At 42.5% G+C, this 25,519-nt stretch overlaps 1 protein-coding gene across 1 annotated transcript in view; it reads right to left on the reverse strand.

The window, feature by feature from the left end:
- The window catches only part of PRKAR2B (protein kinase cAMP-dependent type II regulatory subunit beta), a 266,961-nt gene extending 242,147 nt beyond the window's left edge, over positions 1–24,814 (reverse strand). The window contains exon 1 of the mRNA XM_075345150.1: positions 23,888–24,814. Within this exon, the coding sequence (XP_075201265.1) occupies positions 23,888–24,146 (259 nt within the window). The 5' untranslated portion in view covers positions 24,147–24,814. The remainder of the gene's footprint in view (positions 1–23,887) is intronic.
- Between the last annotated feature and the right edge of the window lie 705 nt (positions 24,815–25,519).

Consider the following 25,519-nt stretch of genomic DNA (forward strand, 5'->3'; position numbering starts at 1 on the left):
ACCATACCCTCTCCATCTCTCAGATCAATGTTCTGTCTAAAGGATTATCCTTTTCACCTACCAACTCCTTTCACTGCTTTACAGCAGTGAAGGACTTATACCTTTTCGCTCGGAAGGTTGTTTTGAGTAAACTTCATAACAAACGTAACCAGTCTGGTGAACCATTGGACCCTCGCGAACAGCAGGCTATACGGGATCTCGAGGAGCTGCTGGACGAGGCTGCGCCCACCATGCATGATCAATTTCCACCTAGTGTTTTGCCCAGATCGACCAGGTTTCCCCCCTTGTCCGTTTGTCCCGCTGTGGAAATTTTTACCAAACTTGTTATTAAAGATTTTGAACAACTGTCCAGGCGACGTCGCCATGATAATCTTACACATCGAGATAGATTGGCGATTGAATCCCTGGACAGGATGGATGATGTTGTTATTAAACCTGCGGACAAGGGGGGAAACATTGTGATCTGGCCCACTATTATGTACGAGAAGGAGGCATTTCGCCAGCTACGCGATAAAGCCACTTACCATCGTCTCCACTATAACCCCGCTCTGACCTTCTCCGCCCAACTCCAGTCCATCCTTGGCAAGGCATGTGATGATGGTATCATTAGTAAGCAGGTTGTAGAGGGACTCACAGTACGTTTTCCTAAAATATCTACTTTTTATTTACTGCCCAAAATCCACAAAGATGCCCTCTGTCCTCCTGGCCGTCCTATTGTGTCCGGCATTGAGGGGTTGTGTGAGCCAACATGCCGATTTATCGACTATTATTTAAAACCTTTGGTCGAAACACTCCCCTCATATGTCCGTGACACTACGGACGTTCTCAGGAGGATTGACGGCATCTCTGTGGATGAAGGGACACTGCTTGTTACTGCAGATGTTGAGTCCCTCTACACCTGCATTTGCCACGAGGATGGACTGGAGGCTACTAAGCATTTTTTGTTGGCCTCTGGTCGGGATGGCTCGATGTGTGACTTGATCCTTGAGTTGCTCCGCTTTGTCCTTACCCACAATTTCTTTTTATTTAAAGATAATTATTATTTGCAGCAGCGCGGCACTGCGATGGGCGCGGCCTGTGCGCCTTCGTACGCAAACCTCTTCCTGGGATACTGGGAGAGGGGTTTGCTGTGCGACGGGGGCGGGCCGGCCGATGCCCATGTGCAGTGCTGGTTGCGATATATTGATGATTTGTTTATTTTGTGGGCGGGCAAGGCGGAGCAACTTGACGAATTCATGGGCCGACTGGGCATGAACTCCTTTAACATCAAACTAACCTATAGGAGTGATGCAAGACGTCTGGATTTCCTTGATATTGACATTGAGATTGATGGTAATCAGGTTATCCAGACTGATGTTTTCCGTAAAACAACTTCGGTCAACTCCTTGCTTCATGCCTCGTCGTCCCATGACCAGTCTACTATTCGAGCCATTTCGACGGGCCAATTTTTGCGCATGAGGCGCATTTGCTCCTCTGACCTTAAGTTTGAGGAGCAAGCGGCGGACCTTACAATTCGGTTTCAAGAGCGGGGTTATAGTAATAGGAGCATTAAAAGGGCGTATTTACGGGCAAAACATACCCCTCGTTCAACTTTGCTTTATGGTGGGGCGGCTAAGTCTGGTATCTCCTCTAATCCCGGTCCGATTAGGTTCATCTCTACATTCAATCATGAATGGAATAGTATGCGAACCATTCTTAGCAGGCATTGGGGGGTCCTCCAATCAGACCCTACCCTCCATAATTTACTATCTGATTATCCACTTTTGACATCCCGTAGGTCACGTAATCTCCGTGACATTCTTGTCCGGAGTCATTACATTCCACGCCAGCCCAGTACTTTCCTGGACCTTGGTAGCCCCCTCAAAGGCTGTTTTCCCTGCGGCCACTGTCTGGCCTGCAGCAATGTCCTTCGCAGTTCATCCTTCACCTCTGCTGATGGGGCCCGTACCTATGATATTCAACATTATGTATCATGCGGCACCAGCAATGTGGTTTATTATGCCACCTGTGGGTGCCGCATGATATATGTTGGCCTCACCAGCAGAGAGTTACGCAAACGCGTGAGGGAACATGTGAGGGACATTGCTGCGGCCCGGACGGCGGTTGATATTTCCAGCCTCAAGACCCTTCCACGTCACTTTCATGCTTTTCATGCTTGTGATCCTAAATCCCTGCTTGTTAGGGGTATAGATGTCATTCATGGGGGCGCACGTGGAGGAAATATACGAAAAATCCTAGCACAACGTGAAACCCGCTGGATTTATACCTTGGGAACAATGTCCCCCAGGGGGTTAAATGAGCACCTCAGCTTTGCACCATTTTTGTGACAATGTATAGTCTCTCCGTTTTTTCCTGTCTCCCTGGTTTTAAGTGCCTCGTTTTTAATTTTCATATTTTTTGTTTTTATTCTAGTTATAAATTTCTTCTGGCACTTTCTTAGGAGCGCTGATTACTTCTGCATGGCATCTTCTTATACTCTCTACATTTGGGATCACGGATTTGGACCTATACTCAAGACTACAGGATTGTCGATACTGCATCTTTCCTTCTATGTGATTCATGTTATTCTCTTTTTTTTTTTTTTTTTTTCTCTTGCCCCCTCCCTGGTCCCTCCCCTCCGCGTCTGACAGCCGCATTTCCGGGTTACAGCCGGTCTCCTCGGCATCTCTAATCGCCTCTGCGCATGCGCTGGTCATGAGTGACGCGTCCTCATTCCCGCGCATGCGCAAACCATCTTGATGGGCGTTGATCGCCGATGACTCCGGGCCCGGGACTTCCTATGATGCGGTCTGTGCTGACGCTGCGGGGGGAGTGACCAGGGAGGTAGGCGCCATGCTTAAAAGCATGTTCCACTTACAGCGTGGTTATCCCCCTGATGAAATGATCATACTTACTGGATCGTGAAACGTATACGTCGGGGTCTCCAGGGGGACCTCTTTGCTGCCACTCACTGGCTGTGTGTGCCTTATGGGTATGCTTCCTATTTGGGTCCGCGCCCATTGCTTTTTCATTACATGCCTGACTTAGGCTCTATGTGATTGCCACCTGTTTTCGCTATGCATATGCGATTCTTATGCCCAATACAGCATTTTGCTTGTGCTATGCATATATGTGATGCCGACGCCATGTTGTTTCACTGCATCTATAGTCTATGACTTTGGTTTGATTCATACTTAATTGTATTAATACATCACCTATTTTTGTATTTTTCATGTGCACATGCGTTTCCATCCTTACACATGCCACATATTATGGGCATTATGCTTATGGTCATGGTCAATTCTGATGCATGATTTAATAGGGGGCACATAACCTGTGCTTATGATAATTTTTCCCTCCGTTATTTTGCATCTGCTTGTCCTTACATATGTGTTTCTGTCATATGCACATAATTGTTGTTACCATTTTAACAGTTACTCATCAAGGTGGCCCATCGAAATTATTCTGTATGTTGTAATATCTCCCATACAATCTTGTCACACACATGTCTTTGATGTCGCCGCTTATCCTTTCCTGTGCCAGTCTTTGTTAATAAATTGTTTACTTTTGCAATGCATCTCCTTACCTGCGTCCACCGGCAATGATGAAGGAAGGAGGTGGGCGGCCGCTCATTTCCGCCCCTCCTCTGCTATTGGACAGCTGCCGTGTGACGACGCTGTGACGCCACACGAACCGCCCCCTTAGAAAGGAGGCGGTTCGCCGGCCAGAGCAGGGAAGGTAAGTCCGTGTGACGGGTGTTAGCGATGTTCTGTGCCACGGGCAGCGATTTGCCCGTGTCGCACAACCGCCGGGGGCGGGTACGCTCGCCAGCGATATCGGTACCGATATCGCAGAGTGTAAAGTACCCTTAAGGCTGGGTTCACATAGTGTTTCCTCCTACGTTCAGTGCTCCATCAAAGTTAATGCCTAAAACTGGTCCGTTGACTATAATGATGCAGACAGGAGTCACAGTGTGCGCTGTCATACATCATTTTCGGCCTTAAATGTCTACTCGAAATGGGCAGCAACACGTAGTTAACTACATCATAGTGCCTGCCTCAACAACTGCTTATGTGTAATGGTCCATGTCCAGTGACCAAGGACATCCTCCATACACCAGGTCAGTCTGTATTTTAATCCCTTTGGATTATAATTATCATTACTGTGAGAGCAATGGCTCAATTTTGTAATCTTCCATTGTTCCAGAGGTCATTCAATAGCCGGAGAACACAGGGCATCCCGGCTTCAGATGTGCACTGTCCAATCTGTCATAGATAGCTCAGGGCATAGGCTGCCATTGTTCTTGGCAGCACGAGTCCGGTTTTGCAGCACGAAAATTCTATTTTGACCCAACCAACGAACACTTTGCTTATTCGTCTGGTGATCAGCAATCTGTTTAGACTGCACATTTAGGATGAAACGACCATTCCTGGGAAAACTCCTCTTCTATAATGTTAATAAATGGATCTTTAGAAAGAGTTTACATATATCACTTGATCACATAATTGTTAGATTGGACTAGGAGGAAAAAGAATTGTTACAAATCACTAGTTAGAGCTTTGCTTTGTGTAGCTTTTATGTCAGTTGTCTCTAAAACAACTGTTATATTAATATGCTGGTTGAATAAACTAGCCTACAGTGAAACAAGTATGCCACAGCCCTGACCCCAAAATGTAAAGCTTCAAATGCATATAATTATGCACCTATGAAACAGCACATATTTTTAGTATTGTACGTGTGACCTATTTCTTGGCACAAGAAAAACAAATTATATCATGCACAAAAAAACGTGCTACATGCAAGAAATGATCAGCTTTTTCCTATACAAGATTATGAGTATTATTTTGTTGTTTTTTTATTTAGAAACCAGAATGTGAATACAAGCAACTTTATAATATATCTATTTGGGTAAAATGACATCTTCCGGCAATCTTCAGTAAAATGTTACTGGTGGTGGCGCATGTGCAGACTGACCTTCCGGCAATCTTCAGCAAAATGTTACTGGTGGTGGCGCATGTGCAGACTGACCTTCCGGCAATCTTCAGTAAAATGGCACTGGTGGTGGCGCATGTGCAGACTGACCTTCCGGCAATCTTCAGTAAAATGTTACTGGTGGTGGCGCATGTGCAGACTGACCTTCCAGCAATCTTCAGTAAAATGGCACTGGTGGTGGCGCATGTGCAGACTGACCTTCCGGCAATCTTCAGTAAAATGGCACTGGTGGTGGCGCATGTGCAGACTGACCTTCCGGCAATCTTTAGTAAAATGGCACATGTGCAGAATGAGATCTGGGTTCATCATTGAGCATAACATTTAAATAAGGAAGAATATAAAACACTAGAGGTAGCAGAGGCGCCGTGACAAAGCTGAAGACCCTACCCACAGTCCTGCCGCAATGTATGGAGGCCAAAACTTCTAGTGATTTTTTAAAAAAACAGGCTGTGGGTTTTTTTTTTACTAAAGGCATCCGTTATATCAGTATAACAGAGCCATTTTGACCATACCTTTAGTTTAATATGCATAACCCTGATGACAGGTTCTCTTTAACATTCCAGAGACTTGTGTTGTTAACAAGGGCAGAAGCTCCACACGCCAGTATAATCTGTAAGATAACTGTAACTTCTACACCGTTCATAGAGAATCTTTGAATAGATTGTTCCATCAGATACAACCCCTTTCAAAATGTGACTGCCAGGGAAAAAGGCTGATTTTGCAGGGGGGAAAAACCTAGTCATGCATATCCACTGCAATAGAGCTGCAATGGTAATGTATTATTGTCGCCTGTCCAGCTTCTTAAATGTAAGGCTGTCCATGTCATACAATCAGGGCTCTCTCCTCTGGCGCAGAGAGACGGGTCCTGAGTAGGGAACCCAACTCTCTATAATGTTCATATGCCCTAATAGGGTGTATGGAAAGGCGTTGTTGACATGCTATAAACCCTGTATGGCTAGGACAAGCACAAGGTTTTCAAGGGAACATCTTACTTTGTTGCTTCATCAAACAGTTTATATTCAGACGATAAACATTTTTAGAGCAGTTTATATAACACCGGCTGTAGAAACGACAACATCACACACTACTCAACAATGAGTACAAGCCATCTCCGTGATGTACGCCACATACCAATAGACAGTATGCCACTAAGTGTTTTAGTTTAAGTACTAGTATGTTGTCTCATGCTCATCTTCATGGCTAGTCAAGAGATAAATTAATAGTAATCATATTTTTTATATAAATAGTAAACATAAAAATAAATAACTTTGTAACATATCTTATTAGAAAAATCTCCTTCTTTCTCGTCCTGGACTGATCTTTCATTCTCAAAATTCTCAATTCAAAGGGAAAATCTGTATTCAGTGAAAACAGACTTTTTCCCTGCTGAGATAGGAGATGGCAGTTGGTGCTCATAAAGTTCTATGGAGAACTGTAGCTGTTTCAGGAGAACTTGCAGCAGAATGTCGGTATCTGGCTCCTCCATCAGTACATTTTTAAAAACACCATCTCCAATTTTTTGGGATGGTTAAATATTATGAAACAAGATAATTTTATTGAATAGTGAGAGAAATACACATCTGGGTACGGAAGAGTCACTTTATTAGATGCTGCATATTAATGGGATATAAAGTAGTGATGGGCAAATAGTAATTATTTGTGTTTAGATTTTGGTAATGAAACCCAAGGTACTATTCCAGTATTTATCACTAATAACAAACCTAATACAAGTCAATGGGGAACCCGAGCATTTTTTCCTGCAGTAACGAATACTGGCATACCACTCAACAAACAGGAGTTTGTTCCAGCTCACCTGATCCAGGAGACCACCAACTTTGGAACCGTGCAGGGAAGGAAAAAGTCGGCAGGACTACTATCAGAAGATTCAGAGAAAATCCAGCAGCTTGATCCAAAATTTTTTTTTCGTTTCGAACGTCTAGTTCTTATGCAGTCTCTGAGACTGAATAAGAACTAGACGTTCGAAACGCGTCCTCTGTCCACATATTTACTCCATGTAACCTTTTGGACCATTTTTATCTTTGTACCCAAATAAAAGTAATATTTTAAGAAAACATTTTTTTGGATCAAGCTGCTGGATTTTCTCTGAATCTTTTTGGCATACGACTCAGTATTCGGTAAGCATAATCTGAACACGAATAGTTACTATTCGCCCATCACTATATACAAGATTTCAAATATGAATGACCAATGATTTATGATAATTTAAAGGGAACTGCCATCTGATTCATTCTGCCCAATCATAAATACCGTATTTTTCGCTTTATAAGACGCACTTTTGTTAACCCAAATTTTGGGGGAAAGTAGGGGGTGCGTCTTATAGTCCACATATACGGATTATATACTGAAGGGCCCAGGGAGATGGGGGCAGCTCTGGAGCGGTACTGGAGGCCAAGGCAGGCTTGCGGAAGCTGGTGAACGCTGCAGGAGGCAGCGGGAGATCTCCTGCTCCCGCTCATATAATATGCACTGCCGCTGTCCATCACCGTGGTGCTGAAACCGGACCGCGGTGATGGGCTGGGGGAGCGGTGCATATTATATGTGTCTGTGCCCCCCTTTGATGGCACATGCACCCCCCTGTGTTAGATATGGCCCCCATGCTGCTGTCCATATGAAAATAAAAAACTCTTTACTTACCTCCTCCAGCGTGTCTCCACGGTCTCCCTGTTGCCGCTGTGATCAGGCACGCAGAGATGATGTCACTCTGCTGTGACGATCACATGACCGGCACCGAGCACCAGGAAGTGGAGGAGCTCAGCAGCATGGAGGGAGACACAAGGGAGGACAGCGCTGGAGAAGGTAAGTAAAGTTTTTTATTTTACTATGGGCAGCAGCATGGGGGGCCATATCAAACACAGGGGGACGTATGCCATGCATAGGGGGCCATGGGCAGCACAGGGGGACGTGTGCCATCCCTAGGGGGCCACGGGCAGCACAGGGGGGCTTGTGCCATCCATAGGGGGCCATGGGCAGCACAGGGGTACGTGTGCCATCGATAGAGGGCCATGGGCAACACAGGGGGACGTGTGCCCTCCATAAGGGGCCATGAGCAGCACAGGGGGATGTGTGCCATCCATAGGGGCCATGGGCAGCACAGGGGGATGTGTGCCATCCATAGGGGGCCATGGGCAGCACAGGGGGACGTGTGCCATCCATAGGGGACCATGGCCAGCACAGGGGGACGTGTGCCATTCATAGAAGACCTGTGCCAGGTGTAGGAGACGTGTGCCACCTATAGGAGACCTGTGCCAGCTGTAGGGGACGTGTGCCAGCAATGGGGGACATGTGGCATCACTGGGGGACGTGTGCCAGCACAAAGGGGCTATATTCAATATAAGGGGCCATATCCAGATTAAGTGGGCTAATTATAGGATGGGGGCTATGAGGGACATATACCTTATATGATTTGTTAGAAGAACACTGGCATTATAAGACGGACCCCATTTAACATCAAAGAAAAAAAAATTCTCTTTTCCTTCACTAAATTTGGGGGTGCATCTTATAATCAGGTGCGTCTTACAAAGCAAAAAATACGGTAAGAGCCGAACTGCACGACTGCTCCTAGGTGCATTCTCTATGGAAACACTCCAGCATTTCATAGTAAATTTACCTTAAAGATTCCTGGCACCGCTCCTTATGATTGACAGATTTCACCCTATGTACATACAAGGGAGAGACCTGTCAATCACATCAAGCAATGCCAATCTAGTCTAGTCTTCAGCTATGATTCTCATTAGGATGTCTAACCATAACCTCTAACCATACTTTCTCTGAAATAGACATGGTGGCTCAGTGGTTACCACTGCTGATTGTAACACTAAGGTCCTGGGTTCAAATACCACCAAGGACAGCATCTGTAAAGAGTTTGTATCTTTTCCTTGGGTTAGCATGGGTTTTCTCCCACACTCCAAAGACATACTGAGAGGGTATTTTAATTGTGAGCCTCAATGGGGACAGTGATCATCATGTCTATAAAGTGCTGTTTAATTAATAGCGCTATAATAATATTTATTCACTTATATAGCGCTATTGATTCAACAGCGCTTTACATACATTGGCATCACTATCCCCAATGGGGCTCACAATCTACAGTGCCATGCGAAAGTATTCGTCCCCCTTGAGTTTTTCAAGCTTTTCCCACATTTCAGGCTTCAAACATAAAGATAAAAATTTTAATGTTATGGTGAAGAATCAACAACAAGTGGGACACAAATGTGAAGCTGAACGAAATTTATAGCTTAATTTTAATTTTTTGTAAAAAATAAATAACTGAAAATTGGGGCGTGCAATATTATTCGTCCCCTATAAGTTAATACTTTGTAGCGCCACCTTTTGCTGCGATTACAGCTGCAAGTCGCTTTGGGTATTTATTTATCAGTTTTGCACATCGAGAGACTGAAATTCTTGCCCATTCTTCCTTTGCAAACCGCTCGAGCTGAGTGAGGTTGGATGGAGAGCGTTTGTGAACAGCAGTTTTTAGCTCTTTCCACAGATTTTTGATTGGATTCAGGTCTGGACTTTGACTTGGCCATTCTAACACCTGGATACGTTTATTTGTGAACCATTCCGTTGTAGATTTTGCTTTATATTTGGGATCATTGTCTTGTTGGAAGACAAATCTCCGTCCCAGTCTCAGGTCTTTTGCAGACTCCAACAGGTTTTCTTCCAGAATGGTCCTGTATTTGGCTCCATCCATCTTCCCATCAATTTTAACCATCTTCCCTGTCCCTGCTGAAGAAAAGCAGGCCCAAACCATGATGCTGCCACCACCATGTTTTATTTTGGTTTCATCTGACCAGAGCTCCTTCTTCCACATGTTTGGTGTGTCTCCCAGGTGGCTTGGGGCAAACTTTAAACAACACTTTTTATGGATATCTTTGAGAAATGGCTTTCTCCTTGCCACTCTTCCATAAAGGCCATATTTGTGCAGTGTACGACTGATTGTTGTTCTATGGACAGACTCTCCCACCTCAGCTGTAGATCTCTGCAGTTCATTGAGAGTGATCATGGGCCTCTTGGCTGCATCTCTGATCAGTCTTCTACTTGTTTGACATGAAATGTTTGAGGGATGGCCGAGTCTTGGTAGATTTGCAGTGGTATGATACTCCCTCCATTTCAATATGATCACTTGCACAGTGCTCCTTGGGATGTTTAAAGTTTTGGAAATCTTTTTGCAATCAAATCAAATCCGGCTTTAAACTTCTCCACAACAGTATCACGGACCTGCCTGTTGTGTTCCTTGGTCTTCATGATGCTCTCTGTGCTTTAAACAGAACACTGAGTCTATCACAGAGCAGGTAAATTTATATGGAGACTTGATTACACACAGGTGGATTATATTTATCATCATCAGTCATTTAGGACAACATTGGATCATTCAGAGATCCTCAATGAACTTCTAGAGTGAGTTTGCTGCACTGAAAGTAAAGGGGGACTAATACTATTGCTCGCCCCAATTTTCAGTTTTTTATTTTTTACAAAAATTGAAAATAAGCAATATATTTCATTCAACTTCACAATTGTGTCCCACTTGTTGTTGATTCTTCACCATAAAATTTTATTTTTTTTTATCTTTATGTTTGAAGCCTGTAATGTGGGAAAAGGTTTAAAAATTCAAGGGGGCCGAATACTTTCGCAAGCCACTGTAAGGGCTTGTGCGTACACTGCGCCCTGTCCATTGCATAAATAAATGCATTCTCTGGCAGTTTCTGATTTTGACATTTTTGATTTTGTCAAAAAAAGCAAAGTTTCTTCAATCAAACACCATGAGAAAAAAAAAAAAAAAAAAAAACCTACTGGTGACATTTTCTGCTTCTACTCATAAATAATAATATTTATTAATTAAAATTAATATTAAATATAGTACAACTCTCATTTTATTTAGGGCTGGATGTGGGGTCAACAGGAAACCTGTTGACCTCACTTCCGGGCCAAAACACATGCTTTTTTTTATGTCAAAAAAGTATGTGGATTGCAACATAAATGCAGGGATAACGCAATGCTTAGGATTTTGGCTGCATTTTCAAACATCTCATTGATTTCAATGGTTGATAAACGCTGCCAAATACATACTGAAGAAGTGACATGCTGCATTTTTAAACACAGAGATTTTGTGAAATTTTTGACAATCAAAACGCTATGTTTAAAAAAGCATTGTGCGCACAGATTTTGCATGATTCTCATAGACTTTGCTTGGAAAGCAAAACTCATGCATTTTGACGAGACGCTGCAGCTTAAAACGCTGCGGAAACTCTAGAAAAAACACAACGTGCGCACGAGCCCTAAGGGAGGAAAATAAATAAAACAAGTAAACAAATGTTTCAGCATAGAGAAATATGCCTGACTACAATCATGTAGCCGGGTTTTTACTCATGCTACCTGCGGTTTCAACAAGTTCTCTTTAAAGTAAGGTGATATGAATTTATAGAAATTTTGTGTTTCCAAAATGTTCACCCATACACAGGCCCACTAGCTCTGCCGAGCTCTTCAGTGTTTTCTATGAGAAAGTCTCTGGCGGTACAGAGAGAATAAGATCATCAGTCAGAAATCCAATATGCCTTAATTTTCATGACAATCATGTGTCTGGGGACTTGATACACATGAGCCTGACAGCCTAACCTTCAATATCTGCAAGTTTCACTGACATTAGTATAATGTGTAAGGGGGCTTAAAGGTACTCTAAGGGGTACTTTGCACGTTGCGACATCGCTACGATGCGATATCGTCGGGGTCAAATCGAAAGTGACGCACATCCGGCGCCGGTAACGACGTTGCAACGTGTAAAGCCTAGAAGCACCGATAAACGATCGCAAAAGCGTCGTAAATCGGTGATCTGTGTAGTGTCGGTCATTTCCATAATTTAGCTGCAGCGACAGGTACGATGTTGTTCCTCGTTCCTGCGGCAGCACACATCGCTGTGTATGAAGCCGCAGGAGCGAGGAACATCTCCTTACCTGCGTCCCGCCTGCAATGAGGAAGGAAGGAGGTGGGCGGGATGTAAACATCCCGCTCATCTCCGCCCCTCCTGCCGTGTGACGTCGCTGTGACGCCACACGACCCGCCCCCTTAGGAAGGAGGTGGGTCGCCGGCCGAGCGACGTCGCAGGGCAGGTAAGTGCGTGTGAAGCTGCCGTAGCGATAATGTTCACTACAGCAGCTATCACAAGATATCGCATGTGCGACGGGGGCGGGTACTATCACGCTCGGCATCGCTACAATCGGCTAGCGATGTCGCAGCATGCAAAGTACCCCTTACTTGAACAGATATCTGACCAATTTTGTGTAAAACTGACCAGTTAATCTGACTGAAATTAGTTTTTTTCTGCCAGAAAACTGATCTGAGGTGCTTAAATAGCTGTCTTCCAATCACAACAATTATATCTGAAAGACAACTCTACTATAAGGAACATAAAAGCTTATATTACGATCATAATAGATGAGGAAAAGGAGAATTGATTTTACCCTAACAACATATCTGTTGGTTTAAATGCCCACCTCAGACTAATTTTGATCATCTGTAAAATTGGTTTGATTGGTGACAAATCAGAGCAAAATGCACAGACATCAGGGTTAGCCAAAATGAGAGACAAACTGTGGCTAAAAGCTAATTGTTCTGACTAGAGACTCTCTACAATAAACGGGTTATCAACTACGTAAACAGCCCCTTCTCATGCCCATGTTCAGCCCTATTATAATAAAAAAGCTTATTGTAACCTCCCGTACTGACACATCGCTCTCCTGAGACCGAATACATACAGCCAACCCACTCCTGTTATGTGAGCGCACCGTAAGGGCGGAGTCACACTTAGTCTCACATCGCACCACCCGGCAGCCGCACACTCTCTTGACAGGAGCAGGTCAGCTGCATGTAGTCCCGGTCCGGGTCCACCTAGCTCTATCAATGAAGGATTTTAGAGTTTGACAACACTTAAAGGGAATCTGTCAGCATATTTTTGGTATGTAATCTGAAGACAGCATGCTACATGGGTTAAAACCCCGATTTTAGTGATGGGTCTCTTATCAGGCTACCTGCTGTTGTTTACCTGCAATTTTTGTTTTTAGCACCAGGACATTATCATTGCTTTCTCAGCAGGGGCAGCTTTCTCAGCTCTGCTGAATTGCTAAATCTAAAAACTTTAATTGTGTCACAAATGCTCCACCCAGTAATCTAAGTGACACACCTTTGGATTCAGGGTCTCTTTGCCTACATTATGCTGCTCTTAGGTAAGGTAGCAAAAACCGGTTGATAGATTTCCTTTAATTCTAATTTATTTTAATGAAATCAGTGAAGACTGGTTCCAGTTAGTACAAAACTTTACATCCACCTTAAAGCTAATAAACTACAGCACACAATGATGCTCTAATATAGCTGTAAGAATATACATGTATGCATGGCAGTTCGTCAATCACTGATAGAGGTCGGGAGAGGTAAGGAGGTGCTCCCTTCGAGAACACAGGGACTTGTATGTTCTTGCGATCATTTGATGACTTATAGGGATGAGCAAACCAGAAATGTAAAGTTTGGGGTTTGTACTGAACTCTTAGGGGTACTTTGCAGGCTGCGACATCGCTAGCCGATTGTAGCCATTCCGAGCGTGATAGTACCCGCCCCCCGTCACACATGCGATATTTTGTGATAGCTGCCGTAGCGAACAGTATCGCTACGGCAGCTTCACACGCACTTACCTGCCCTGCGACGTCGCTCTAGCCGGCGACCCGCCTCCTTCCTAAGGGGACGGGTCGTGCGGCGTCACACGGCAGGCGGCCTATAGAAGCGGAGGAGCGGAGATGAGCGGGATGTAAACATCCGGCCCACCTCCTTCCTTCCGCATTGGCGGTGGAGGCAGGTAAGGAGATGTTCCTCGCTCCTGCGGCTTCACACACAGCGATGTGTGCTGTCGCAGGAACAAGGAACAACATCGTATCTCCTATTGGTGCGACATTATGAAAATGTCCAACACTACACAGATCACCGATTTAAGACGCTTTTGCGATCGTTTATCGGCGGATAATACAATATGTAATATACAGTAGATTACATATATATCTTGTATGTATGTGAGTATATATATATATATTACATATTGTATTACATATTTACAATTTATTAGTTTTTTCTGTTCTAAAGTTGTATTCCAATAAATATATTTTATGTTCTATCTAAATATCTTGATTATTGTATCATAAAAATGATTAAATTTCTGATGTTCACATTGTACGAAAATACATTTTTCACTTAAATATAAGCGTTATACTAAATGTTATTATTTAGTATGTTTTTGTTGAAAACTGTTTTTTGCCACTTACATAGTGTATTACCTAGTGTTATATATATATTACATAGTGTTATATATATATTATATAATGTTATATATAACACTGTAATACACTATGTAAGTGGCAAAAAACAGTTTTCAACAAAAACCTAGTAAATAACACTTGTGCAGCCTATGAATTTGTTCTAAGAAATAGAATTGCCTCCATCAGATCCTCCTTCACAGATGACCTCAAATCTGACCTAATAATAAGGCTAGAGAACAACCTCTCTATACTAACTTGGGTTGGAGGCAAAGCTGTAACCACATGGGCAACATCTCTAACAATTTCCGGGTATAAAGGAATTGCCTCATGCACAGTCAGTTTTGATGAACGGTTGAATTTTTCTATTTCTTTAAGAGCAAGTGAAAAATTGTACTGAAATCTGGTCAATCTACTGCTATAGGAGACGGAGTGAAATTTTTTTCCTTGCAGCAACGCTTTGCTGCTTCATGTCATCCAAATACTTGTCAAAGTTAAACTCCTCATCTGATGAGGATGAAGATATGGCAGCAGTAGCACTGTGAGGCCCCAAATCCTCTTCCGCCTGGTAGTCCTGTAGCTGCTCATCCTAACTGCTACCTCACTCAAAGCTTCTTTTCCTTTAGTAAGTTGTTGATCATCAAGCAGTATATGATGACTTGGGTCCACATAAACAGCTGCCAGAAGAATTTTATTTTCCAATAGCTGTGTCTTTCTCCGTTTCATTGAAGCAGAAATGCCATCTGGGATTAAACCTCCTCTTTGGGACAGGCAAAATAGCAAGTTTTTCCACTCCCTTATGAAAATGTCAAGAGTTAAATCCTCAGCTTGTAATTTTTTAGTCACGGTAAATGGGTGATTAAGCAATTCCTTCAATTCAGCCACCTGTGTCCATTGACCTTCATTTTAAAGTTACTTCAGGGTTCACCATATCTATAAGAAATTATTTTAGTTCAAGCAATCGCTCAGTCATTAAATATGTGCTGCCTCACCAAGTGGCTTAATCAACAATTGCCCCTTTCCCAGCACATCTCTTCAAAATGGAATCAATTTTAGGGGTTCTGGCGGCAATAACCAATTTCCTCACTTTTCCAATCAGATTTCCAGCATGTCCGCCCAGTTTCACACATCCAGCTTTTCGCCGGTTTGGCGGATGTGGGGCACGCCTGTGCAATACAGTACAGTGGCAGCACCGCAACTTCCGGGTCACATGACAGCATGTGACTGGCGTTTGTCGCGCTGCCACTGTACTGTATACACTGTACTGGAGTGTGCCGCATTTGCCAAATCGGCAAAAAGCCGGATGTGTGAAATCAGGGTCCCTCATAAAAAATCTCTCTTATTGCCAGCTGCAGCGTGTGCACAACACAGCGCATGTGCTGAATATGAAAGTGTTTTGAAGCAGCTTCAACAAGATCATCTAATCCTAAAGCATCATTTTGCTGTTCTGTTGTAATATCTGTTTGTTCCTCAGTTACATGAACAGCACTGTGGCCTTCCATCTCACACATACTGAATCCTAAATTTTCTTCTAGCTGTTGTTCATTACTCTCATTCATCAGTTTAATTGAACTTATCATGTTTGAAGCATTGTTCGTTACATTAGCAAGAACCTGTTCTTTTTTGAGTTTGTAATCTTGCAAAACCTTTTCCACTAAGGCCTGGAGAAACTGGCTGGTGTGATGAGCTTTACTATCTTTTACTGCCAGTGTCTTGCTAACAATTTCTTTCTTGTTACAAACATATCGAACATTGATGGCAAAATAGTTCAGTGAAATGCAGTGACTCTGGCATCCCAGCAAAGGCAATGGGTGAAAAGATAGGACATTCAGACACAGCGTTTTGTGAGGATCCGTTTTTGGGCTCAAAAACAGATCCTCAAAAAGAATGAGCATGTCAGTTTGTGTGGCCTTTTTCTAATCTACTTTTGCTATTGAAAGCATTATTTTTGAGCTCAAAAACCTTTCAGGTGATGCGGTTTTTTAAAAGCTGGTCTACTTTTGCAGCTGAAAAACGTATCCTCAAAAAACGCAGCAAAAACGCTGTGTGTGAATGCAGCCTTAGATCAGGAATAGAACAGACATTTATAGGACATTTCATAAGTTTCCCAAATTCCTATAAAAAATATTCATCACATTCTGCATTGCACTACTATTCCTAATTTATTATATATTTTAGGAGTCGGAGTATTTTATACCGACTCCACCAAAATGAGCTCCGACTCCACAGCCCTGGTTGAAAGATGTGGGCACTTCCAGTCCCATCACAGTCATGTCAAGTATTGGCATGGCTGTGATTGGCCGTCACACCAATTGGAAACAAGAAATCAATAATTTAAAAAAAATTATGTGGGCTCCCACCTATTTTTGATAACAACTGTGGATAAAACAGATAGCTGTGGCCTGCAAACCCGAGTAGTCTGTTTTACCTTGGCTGGTCATCAAAAATAGAGGGGATCACATGCCATTTTAGTAACGATTTAAATAAATAATTTTAAAAAAGAGTAGGCTAAGCCCTAACTTTGATGACCACCCAAAGTAAAGTAGACCGCTAGGTGCTGGTATTATCAGGGTGGTAAGGGCCATGGTTATTTGACCCTTCCCAGTATAAAAATAGCAAACTGCAACTGGCGCAGATATGGCGCATCCATTAGATGTGCCAAATCTGGTGCTTAACCTGGCTCTGGCAATAAGGGTAATAGGTTAATGAGGTTGAGGTCAGCTGTGAATTGACAGCTGACATCAAGCCCAGAGGTTATTAATCGTGAGGCCATATTTGAGTGTCACGTTTTGTAGACATTAAAAGGAGCCTGTCATAGCCCTAAACACTATTAACCTGTCTATATGCTTATTGGCTATGGTGTATGACAAAGGTTTCTGTTGACCAATGTATCTTCATCCCTGAACGATTGTTGGGTTACTATGTATGCATTGGACTGTAATGTGTGCTTTGATTGGCTGAGTCCGCTTGCTGAACCTGAATGGCATTTTGAGGACCAATTGGTACGTGACTAATGTGGTCCTGTGATATGATAAACCAATGACTATGGGGATCTTATAAGAGGGAATACCTGATTGGTTGATGGTGATTGGTTGTTCTGTGTCTGACATCTTCAACAGAACCTTTAAGAGGGGTTGCAGCCATTTTGTTTGCGCACTATAGCCTTAGCCCCCTGATGAAGCCAGATATGGTGAAACATGTTGGGGAGGCTATTAGTTAGCTTTTCTTAGGCAGGGTAGGGTAATATCACTCTGACAATTATTGCAGGACAGTTGTTCACTTACTCATAGTGTCCGGTCCGTGGCCAGATACATGATTTAGTATATGTCTGATTTCTCTACCTGCTACTGATTTTAGATTGATCTGTGTTAATTTGTTAGGATTAAAAGTTAAATTTTATTAATCTTTAGTTTAGGGTATCTCTAGTTGCCCTCTGGGCAAATTGTGTTTGCAAAAGCAATAAAGTCACGTTTCAAAGAAAGCTGCTCATCTTTTGGGTGTACAAGTTGAATGGGAGGCGCATGCATTGTTGCACGTTGCATTCAGTGCCTTCAGAAGGGAACCCTACAGTGCAGGTGCCAGTACCAGAGACAAGACCAGGCGCAAAATTTCCTGCTGGGCGCCTGACATCAACAAGACTGACAGCTATCAATTAGAAGAGAGAGGAAGGAGCTAAGGATGTACATGACCTGGAAAGGCAGATTTTCATTAGGTGCTCAAGGCGGGACAATGCACCTAATGCTTCATTTACATATTTATAAAATCATGAATTTCTCTGTAATAACACAACATAGAGCAAATAGAAAGATATTAATGCATTTACCTGACAATTACCTACATGAGTATTTAAAAGATTAATGGGGGTTAATATTGCTGAAAGATTCATTTGAAGATCCCTTACATGTTAAGTAGCAATGAATTGAATTATCAATACAAAGGACCATCATCAGAAAAACATGACTGTGGCAGAATATTGCACCACATACTCCAAATCTAGTTCACACGCTGCATAGCAATTGACTTGTAGAAGAAGAATCCTGACCCGGCCATGCACTGCAGCAGGCTGCACTTCAGGACACTTAGGACAGAAATACAGTGCCTTGTGCAAGTATTCGGCCACCTTGAATTTTTCAACCTTTTCCCACGTTTCAGACTTCAAACATAAAGATAAATAATGTAATGTTATAGTGGTTATGGTGAAAAATCAACAACAAGTGGGACACATTGTGAAGTTGAACAAAATTTATTGTTTATTTTAAACTTTTATAAAAAATAATAAACTGAAAATTGGGGCGTGCAACATTATTCATCTCCTTTAAGTTAATACTTTGCAGCGCCACCTTTTGCTGTGATTACAGCTGCTGTCACTTGGGGTATGTCTCTATCAGTTTTGCACATCGAGAGACTGAAATTCTTGCCCATTCTTCCTTTATAAACAGCTGGAGCTGAGTGAGGTTGTATGGAGAGCGTTTGTGAACAGCAGATTTCAGCTCTTTCCACAGATTCTCGATTGGATTCAGGTCTGGACTGTGACTTGGCCATTCTAACACCTGGATACATTTATTTGTGAAACATTCCATTGTAGATTTTGCTTTATGTTTGGGATTATTGTCTTGTTAGAAGACAAATCTCTGTCCCACTCTCAGGTCTTTTGCAGACTCCAACAGGTTTTCTTCAAGAATGGTCCCGTATTTGGCTCCATCCATCTGCCCACCAATTTTAACCATCTTCCCTGTCCCTGCTGAAGAAAAGTAAGCCCAAACCATGATGATGCCACCACCATGTTTGACAGTGGGGATGGTGTGTTCAGGGTGATGAGCTGTGTTGCTTTTACGCCAAACATATCGTTTGGCATTGTGCCCATAAAGTTCCATTTTGGTTTCATCTGACCAGATCACCTTCTTCCACATGTTTGGTGTGTCTCCCAGGTGGCTTGTGGCAAACTTTAAACAACACTTTTTATGGATATCTTTGATAAATGGCTTTCTCCTTGCCACTCTTCCATAAAGGCCAGATTTGTGCAGTGTACGACTGATTGTTGTCCTATGGACAGACTCTCCTACCTCAGCTGTAGATCTCTGCAGTTCATCCAGAGTGATCATGGGCCTCTTGGCTGCATCTCTGATCAGTCTTCTCCTTGTTTGAGATGAAATTTTGAGATGAAATTTTTAAGGGACGATCAGGTCTTGGTAGATTTGCAGTGGTATGATACGCCTTCCATTTCAATATGATCGCTTGCACAGTGCTTCTTGGGATGTTTAAAGTTGTGGAAATCTTTTTCTAACCAAATCCAGCTTTAAACTTCTCCACAACAGTATCACGGACCTGCCTGTTGTGTTCCTTGGTCTTCATGATGCTCTCTGTGCTTTAAACAGAACACTGAGACTATCACAGAGCAGGTGCATTTATACGGAGACTAAATTACACACAAGTGGCGTATATTTCTCATCATCAGTCATTTAGGACAATATTGGATCATTCAGAGATCCTCAATAAACTTCTGGAGTGAGTTTGCTGCACTGAAAGTAAGGCTATGTCCGCACGTTGCTTTTTACCTGCTTTTTTGCTGCTTTTTCAACTGCAGCGTTTAATGCCAAAATGGTTGTGTTCTGCTTTTCAAGCAAAGTCTATGGGAATTTGGGTTTCTTGTCCGCACTATGCAGTTCAAACTGCAGCCTTTTTGTTGCAGAACTTTGGTCAAAAACTCAGCTTTGCAGTGCAAAACCCAAATGGCAAAAACAATTGACATGCTGCTTTTTAAAACGCATGGTTTTTGCCACAAAATATGCAAATTAAACGCAGCATTTTGAACTGCATGGTGGGCACAGGAAAACCCTATTTTCCATAGACTTTGCTGGGAAAAAAACGCAGCCATTTGGGCACTAAAAAGGTGCAGTTGAAAACGTTGCAGAAAAGCATGAAAAAACGCACCGTGGACACAGGGCGTAAAGGGGACGAATAATATTGCATTTCCCGATTTTCAGTTTATCATTTTTTAAAAAAGTTTAAAATAGGCAATAAATATCGTTCAACTTCACAATTGTTGATTCTTCACCATAAAATTTACATTTTTTATCTTTATGTTTGAAACCTAAAATGTGGGAAAAGGTTGAAAAATTCAAGGGAGCCGAATACTTTCGCAACACACGTGCAACACAGCATATGTTAAAGTGCAGCCTGTGTGCTAGTATGCAATTCTTGAATCTTTTGTCTACCTCCTGCAGGGCACTGTAGGAAGATGTAAGCCATCTGAAGGCCAGGATGAGATACCTTCTTCCCTTATACTTCATGGCACGGAAAACCAAAAAGCCTGAGATCATATTAAGAGCGTGGTTCACTGCTCAGCTATCAATAAAATGGTAAAATGGGTGTTGGAGCTGGAATATGTGTGTATTCATGTATATGTTGTAACGGTAGATGCATATGAGGCAATGCTCAGGAGAGGTTTATGCAAGGGGTTGGAATTGTTTTCCCAGGGTGTACTCTTGTGAATGACAATGCCTGCCCACACACTGCTCTTGACCCTGTGAATCTCTTGGAAAGTTGGGGGTGGTAAATTTCGAAGCATTGTGCCTACAGCCTGAAGCATGTTGTCACATAGTATTATAGTGAATGCACTGAATAATACATTAATCCCATTGTCATGGCCACTGAATACTTACCATGTACTGATTCTGTGTGTATATACTGTACATATCTACATAGAATATAAATATATATATATATATATATATATATATCAGCATTGTCATGATCACATTGAACCACATCATGCTGTTTATCTTTAATATGTGCACACAAGATGGCCCATCTAATGTAACGGGCATGATACTGACACATCGTCATAATGCCATATAATAAATACATTGTAGGGAATTCTGCATTATACACTCTTAGCATTCCCATTTTTAGCATTCTGAATTTCACAAAATGATCTGGTTTTCCATCTGTGACCATTATGATGAAGATGCTAGATACAGCTCTCCTGCTTGGCGTCTTAGGGCTGATGTGAATGTAGATGATTCTGGTGGATGATGGATTACAGGCTGCTCATTTATCTATTCCTTGTATGTATAAAACATATCACTGACTGTTCAGCTCACTGTAGGCGAAACAGAAGACAAAGAAACACGTAGACACACAATCCTTACACATATATTCCATACATACAGTATATGCAGATACATAAAAATAAAGATAAATAAGCCCACATGCATGTCATACACATACATCATACATAAACACACAGAACATACAAGTCTATATCATACAGAAATATATTCACGCTCATAGATTCCCTGCTCTGACGCTATCCCAGTCCCTACTGGTTTCTACTCTAGTTCTATCTCTATGCACTGGTAATGGCAGAACATGTCTGCTTGCCAATGATTGGGTTAGTGGGCTTTCCTGGTGTGTTAAAACGAGACCAGGACGTAGAAAGCAATGGGCACTGGATAAGCGTTGGCACTGGTCCTGCAGGACATCGGTGAGAGTGATATTTACTTTGCTTATTTTTTTTTAACCAGCTGAAAAATAATTTTAAGCCAGTGAATGACACTTTAAATACCCCTGTCTAATACTGTGTAGGTCCCCTACATGCCACCAAAACGCTGCACTTTGGACTCCAGCTCGGAAGGTGTACTGTGGTACCTAGCATGAAAATGTTAGCAGCAGGCACTTTAAATGATGAGGTAGGACTACAATGGATTGGACTAGTTTTCCAGCACTTCCCACAGATGCTCTATTGGACTGTATCTGTGTAATCTGAAGGCCAGGTCCACATCTTCAACTCTTATGTTCCTCACACTGCCTCTGCTGATTTGCCCTCTTTCCATAATGCACCCTGGCCGTCCTCAAAATGTGAAAGAAAACTTGATTCCTCAGATCAGGCCACCATCGTTCCAGCTCTGATACTCCTATGCCTATCACAGGTGCTTGTGGCTGTAGACTGAGGTCACCATCATGGTCTACTGCTACAGGGGCCCGAAAAAAGCAAGCTGAGAAGCGTTACGTGTTCTGGCACTTTCTTCATTCTGGAATTTTTCACCAGTTTGACCAGACAGATTTGCCACAGCTCCTCACGATTATCAATGAACTTTGGCAAGCATGTCCTGTTACTAGTTTAAAAGTTGACCTTGCTTGGCAGGCACTCGCCATTGCGTTCTAGGACCACCCAAAAGATCTGTGGTTTTGTAGGTGCTCTGATCCCGTCATCTAGAAAACCAAACTTGGCCCTTGTCCCCTGGTCAAATTTGCACAAAGTCTTCTCTTTATGTATCTTGCAGGTGAACATATCAACATATATACATATTATACACATATATACAGATAACATATACACATGACACACATATATGTACAAATACATCTTTAACACATACATACATATACATATGTACACATAATTCACAAATATATACACCCATACATATTCTAGACATAACACACATTAAACACATATCATATATACACATCATACACACTTTAAACACATATATACATATATTCTAGCTGTACATACATTATACACAAATATATCATATATACACATACATATTGTACACACATATCACATGTACATATATCATACACACATATCATATATACACATGTCATACACACATATTCTAACCATACACATTATACACACATATATCATATATACACATATCATACAGATATATTCTAGCTGTACACACATATATCACATGTACATATATCATACACACATATCATATATACGCATGTCATACACACATATTCTAACCGTACACACATTACACACACATTTATCATATATACACACATTATACACACATTTATCACATGTACATATATCATACACACATATCATATATACGCATGTCATACACACATATTCTAACCGTACACACATTATACACACATATATCACATATACATATATCATACACACATATATCATATATACACATGTCATACACACATATTCTAACCGTACACACATTATGCACACATGTATCATACACACATAGTCTAGCTGTACACACATTATACACACATATATCATACACACATGTCATAAACACATATTCTAACCATACACACATTATACACACATATATCACATATTATACACACATATTCTAGCTGTACACACAGTATACACACATATATCATATATACACACATTATACACACATGTATCACATGTACATATATCATACACACATATATCATATACACACATATATCATATACACACATATTCTAACTGTACACACATTATACACACATATATCATATATACACACATTATACACAAATGTATCACATGTACATATATCATATACACACATATCATACACATATTCTAGCCGTACACACATTATACACACATGTATCACATGTACATATATCATACACACACATATTCTAACTGTACACACATTATACACACATATATCATATATACACACATTATACACACATGTATCACATGTACATATATCATACACACACATATACACACATATTCTAACTGTACACACATTATACACACATATATCATATATACACACATGACACCTATGCATAAGCTATCCATCATTAATGACACTCACCAACAAATTCTTCGTCGTCGTCGTCCTCGTCGTCCCCGTTCTCAGAGTCGGTTTGCATGGGTTCCTCAGCAAAGTTAACCCCTTTAAAATGCCTGAAGTCCGCGCCATGGCTGCGGGCAGCCCCCTGGCTCTGGGACTCCTTCAGCTGGGTAAAGTACTGCAGGGCGAACTCCAGGAGGTCCTCCGGCTGTGTCCTTAGCACCTCCACGGTGAAGCGCTGCAGCAGCTCCGTCAGCCCCTCTGGGATTTCTATACTCATCCCTGGGGGCCGGTCAGAGGAGGAGAGCAGGGACACAGGAGAGCACACACCTGGACCCAGCAGAGATGGAGAGGGTATACAGAGGCAATCCAGGCTGCTGCACAATGGCAGCTCGTCCAGGTGATGAGGGTGGCACCACTGCAATGAATCCTCTGCTGGCACACAGGCTGGCAGCTTTACCTGCTCGGCATACACCTTTGTTAAGGCCAGATATATGCAAATCAGCTAATGAGTGATGTCCTGCAGCACGGCATGGGGCACGATCACTGCAAGGCAATGGATGTGCTGAAGTTACCCAGCTGCTAGGAGGCCTGAGGCGTCTCAATCCATAGAGCTCCTCTGCAGCAGGGACGGCAATCCCGGGGGCTGCGGGCACAAACACACGGGCACAATCCAACGGCACCGAGGAGGGGCGGCAGCTAATGATGAGTGCACGCCGCTGATCACATACTTCCCAGGGAGACGATAGCAAAGAAATCCGCGGGAGGAGACGACAAACTGGATCCAGAGCTCACCATTGTATCGAGGGGAGAACGAAGTCTGCACGCCCGGCCGCAGATACCGCACACAGATACCGCACACAGCCCTGTGAGACGAGCGTCCTCCGCCTACCGCAGCCACCGCCGGATTGTGTGAGCCAAAGAGGAGCCCGCACGCCAGCTACATGTGACCCCCAGAAACCATGACAACCATCATCTCTAAGTGGTCGCTTCTACTATCCAGCAGCCATAGCGCGGGGGTCTGTAGAAGGGCGAGGACGTGGTCACATCTGTGTGACTGGTTTAGCATGACATAGGAATGGCCGTACACTTTACCATATCATGACAGGGGAATGGCCGTACACTTTATTACCATATCATGACAGGGGAATGGCCGTACACTTTATTACCATATCATGACATAGGAATGGCCATACACTTTATTACCATATCATGACATAGGAATGGCCGTACACTTTATTACCATATCATGACATAGGAATGGCCGTACACTTTATTACCATATCATGACATAGGAATGGCCATACACTTTACCATATCATGACTGGGGAATGGCCGTACACTTTATTACCATATCATGACAGGAATGGCCATACACTGTATTACCATATCATGACAGGGGAATGGCCATACACTTTATTACCATATCATGACAGGAATGGCCATACACTGTATTACCATATCATGACAGGGGAATGGCCATACACTTTATTACCATATCATGACATAGGAATGGCCATACACTGTATTACCATATCATGACAGGGGAATGGCCATACACTTTATTACCATATCATGACAGGAATGGCTGTACACTTTATTACCATATCATGACATAGGAATGGCCATACACTGTATTACCATATCATGACA

The sequence above is a fragment of the Anomaloglossus baeobatrachus genome, chromosome 4, assembly GCF_048569485.1.
Source record: "Anomaloglossus baeobatrachus isolate aAnoBae1 chromosome 4, aAnoBae1.hap1, whole genome shotgun sequence".
Taxonomy (NCBI): Eukaryota; Metazoa; Chordata; class Amphibia; order Anura; family Aromobatidae; genus Anomaloglossus; species Anomaloglossus baeobatrachus.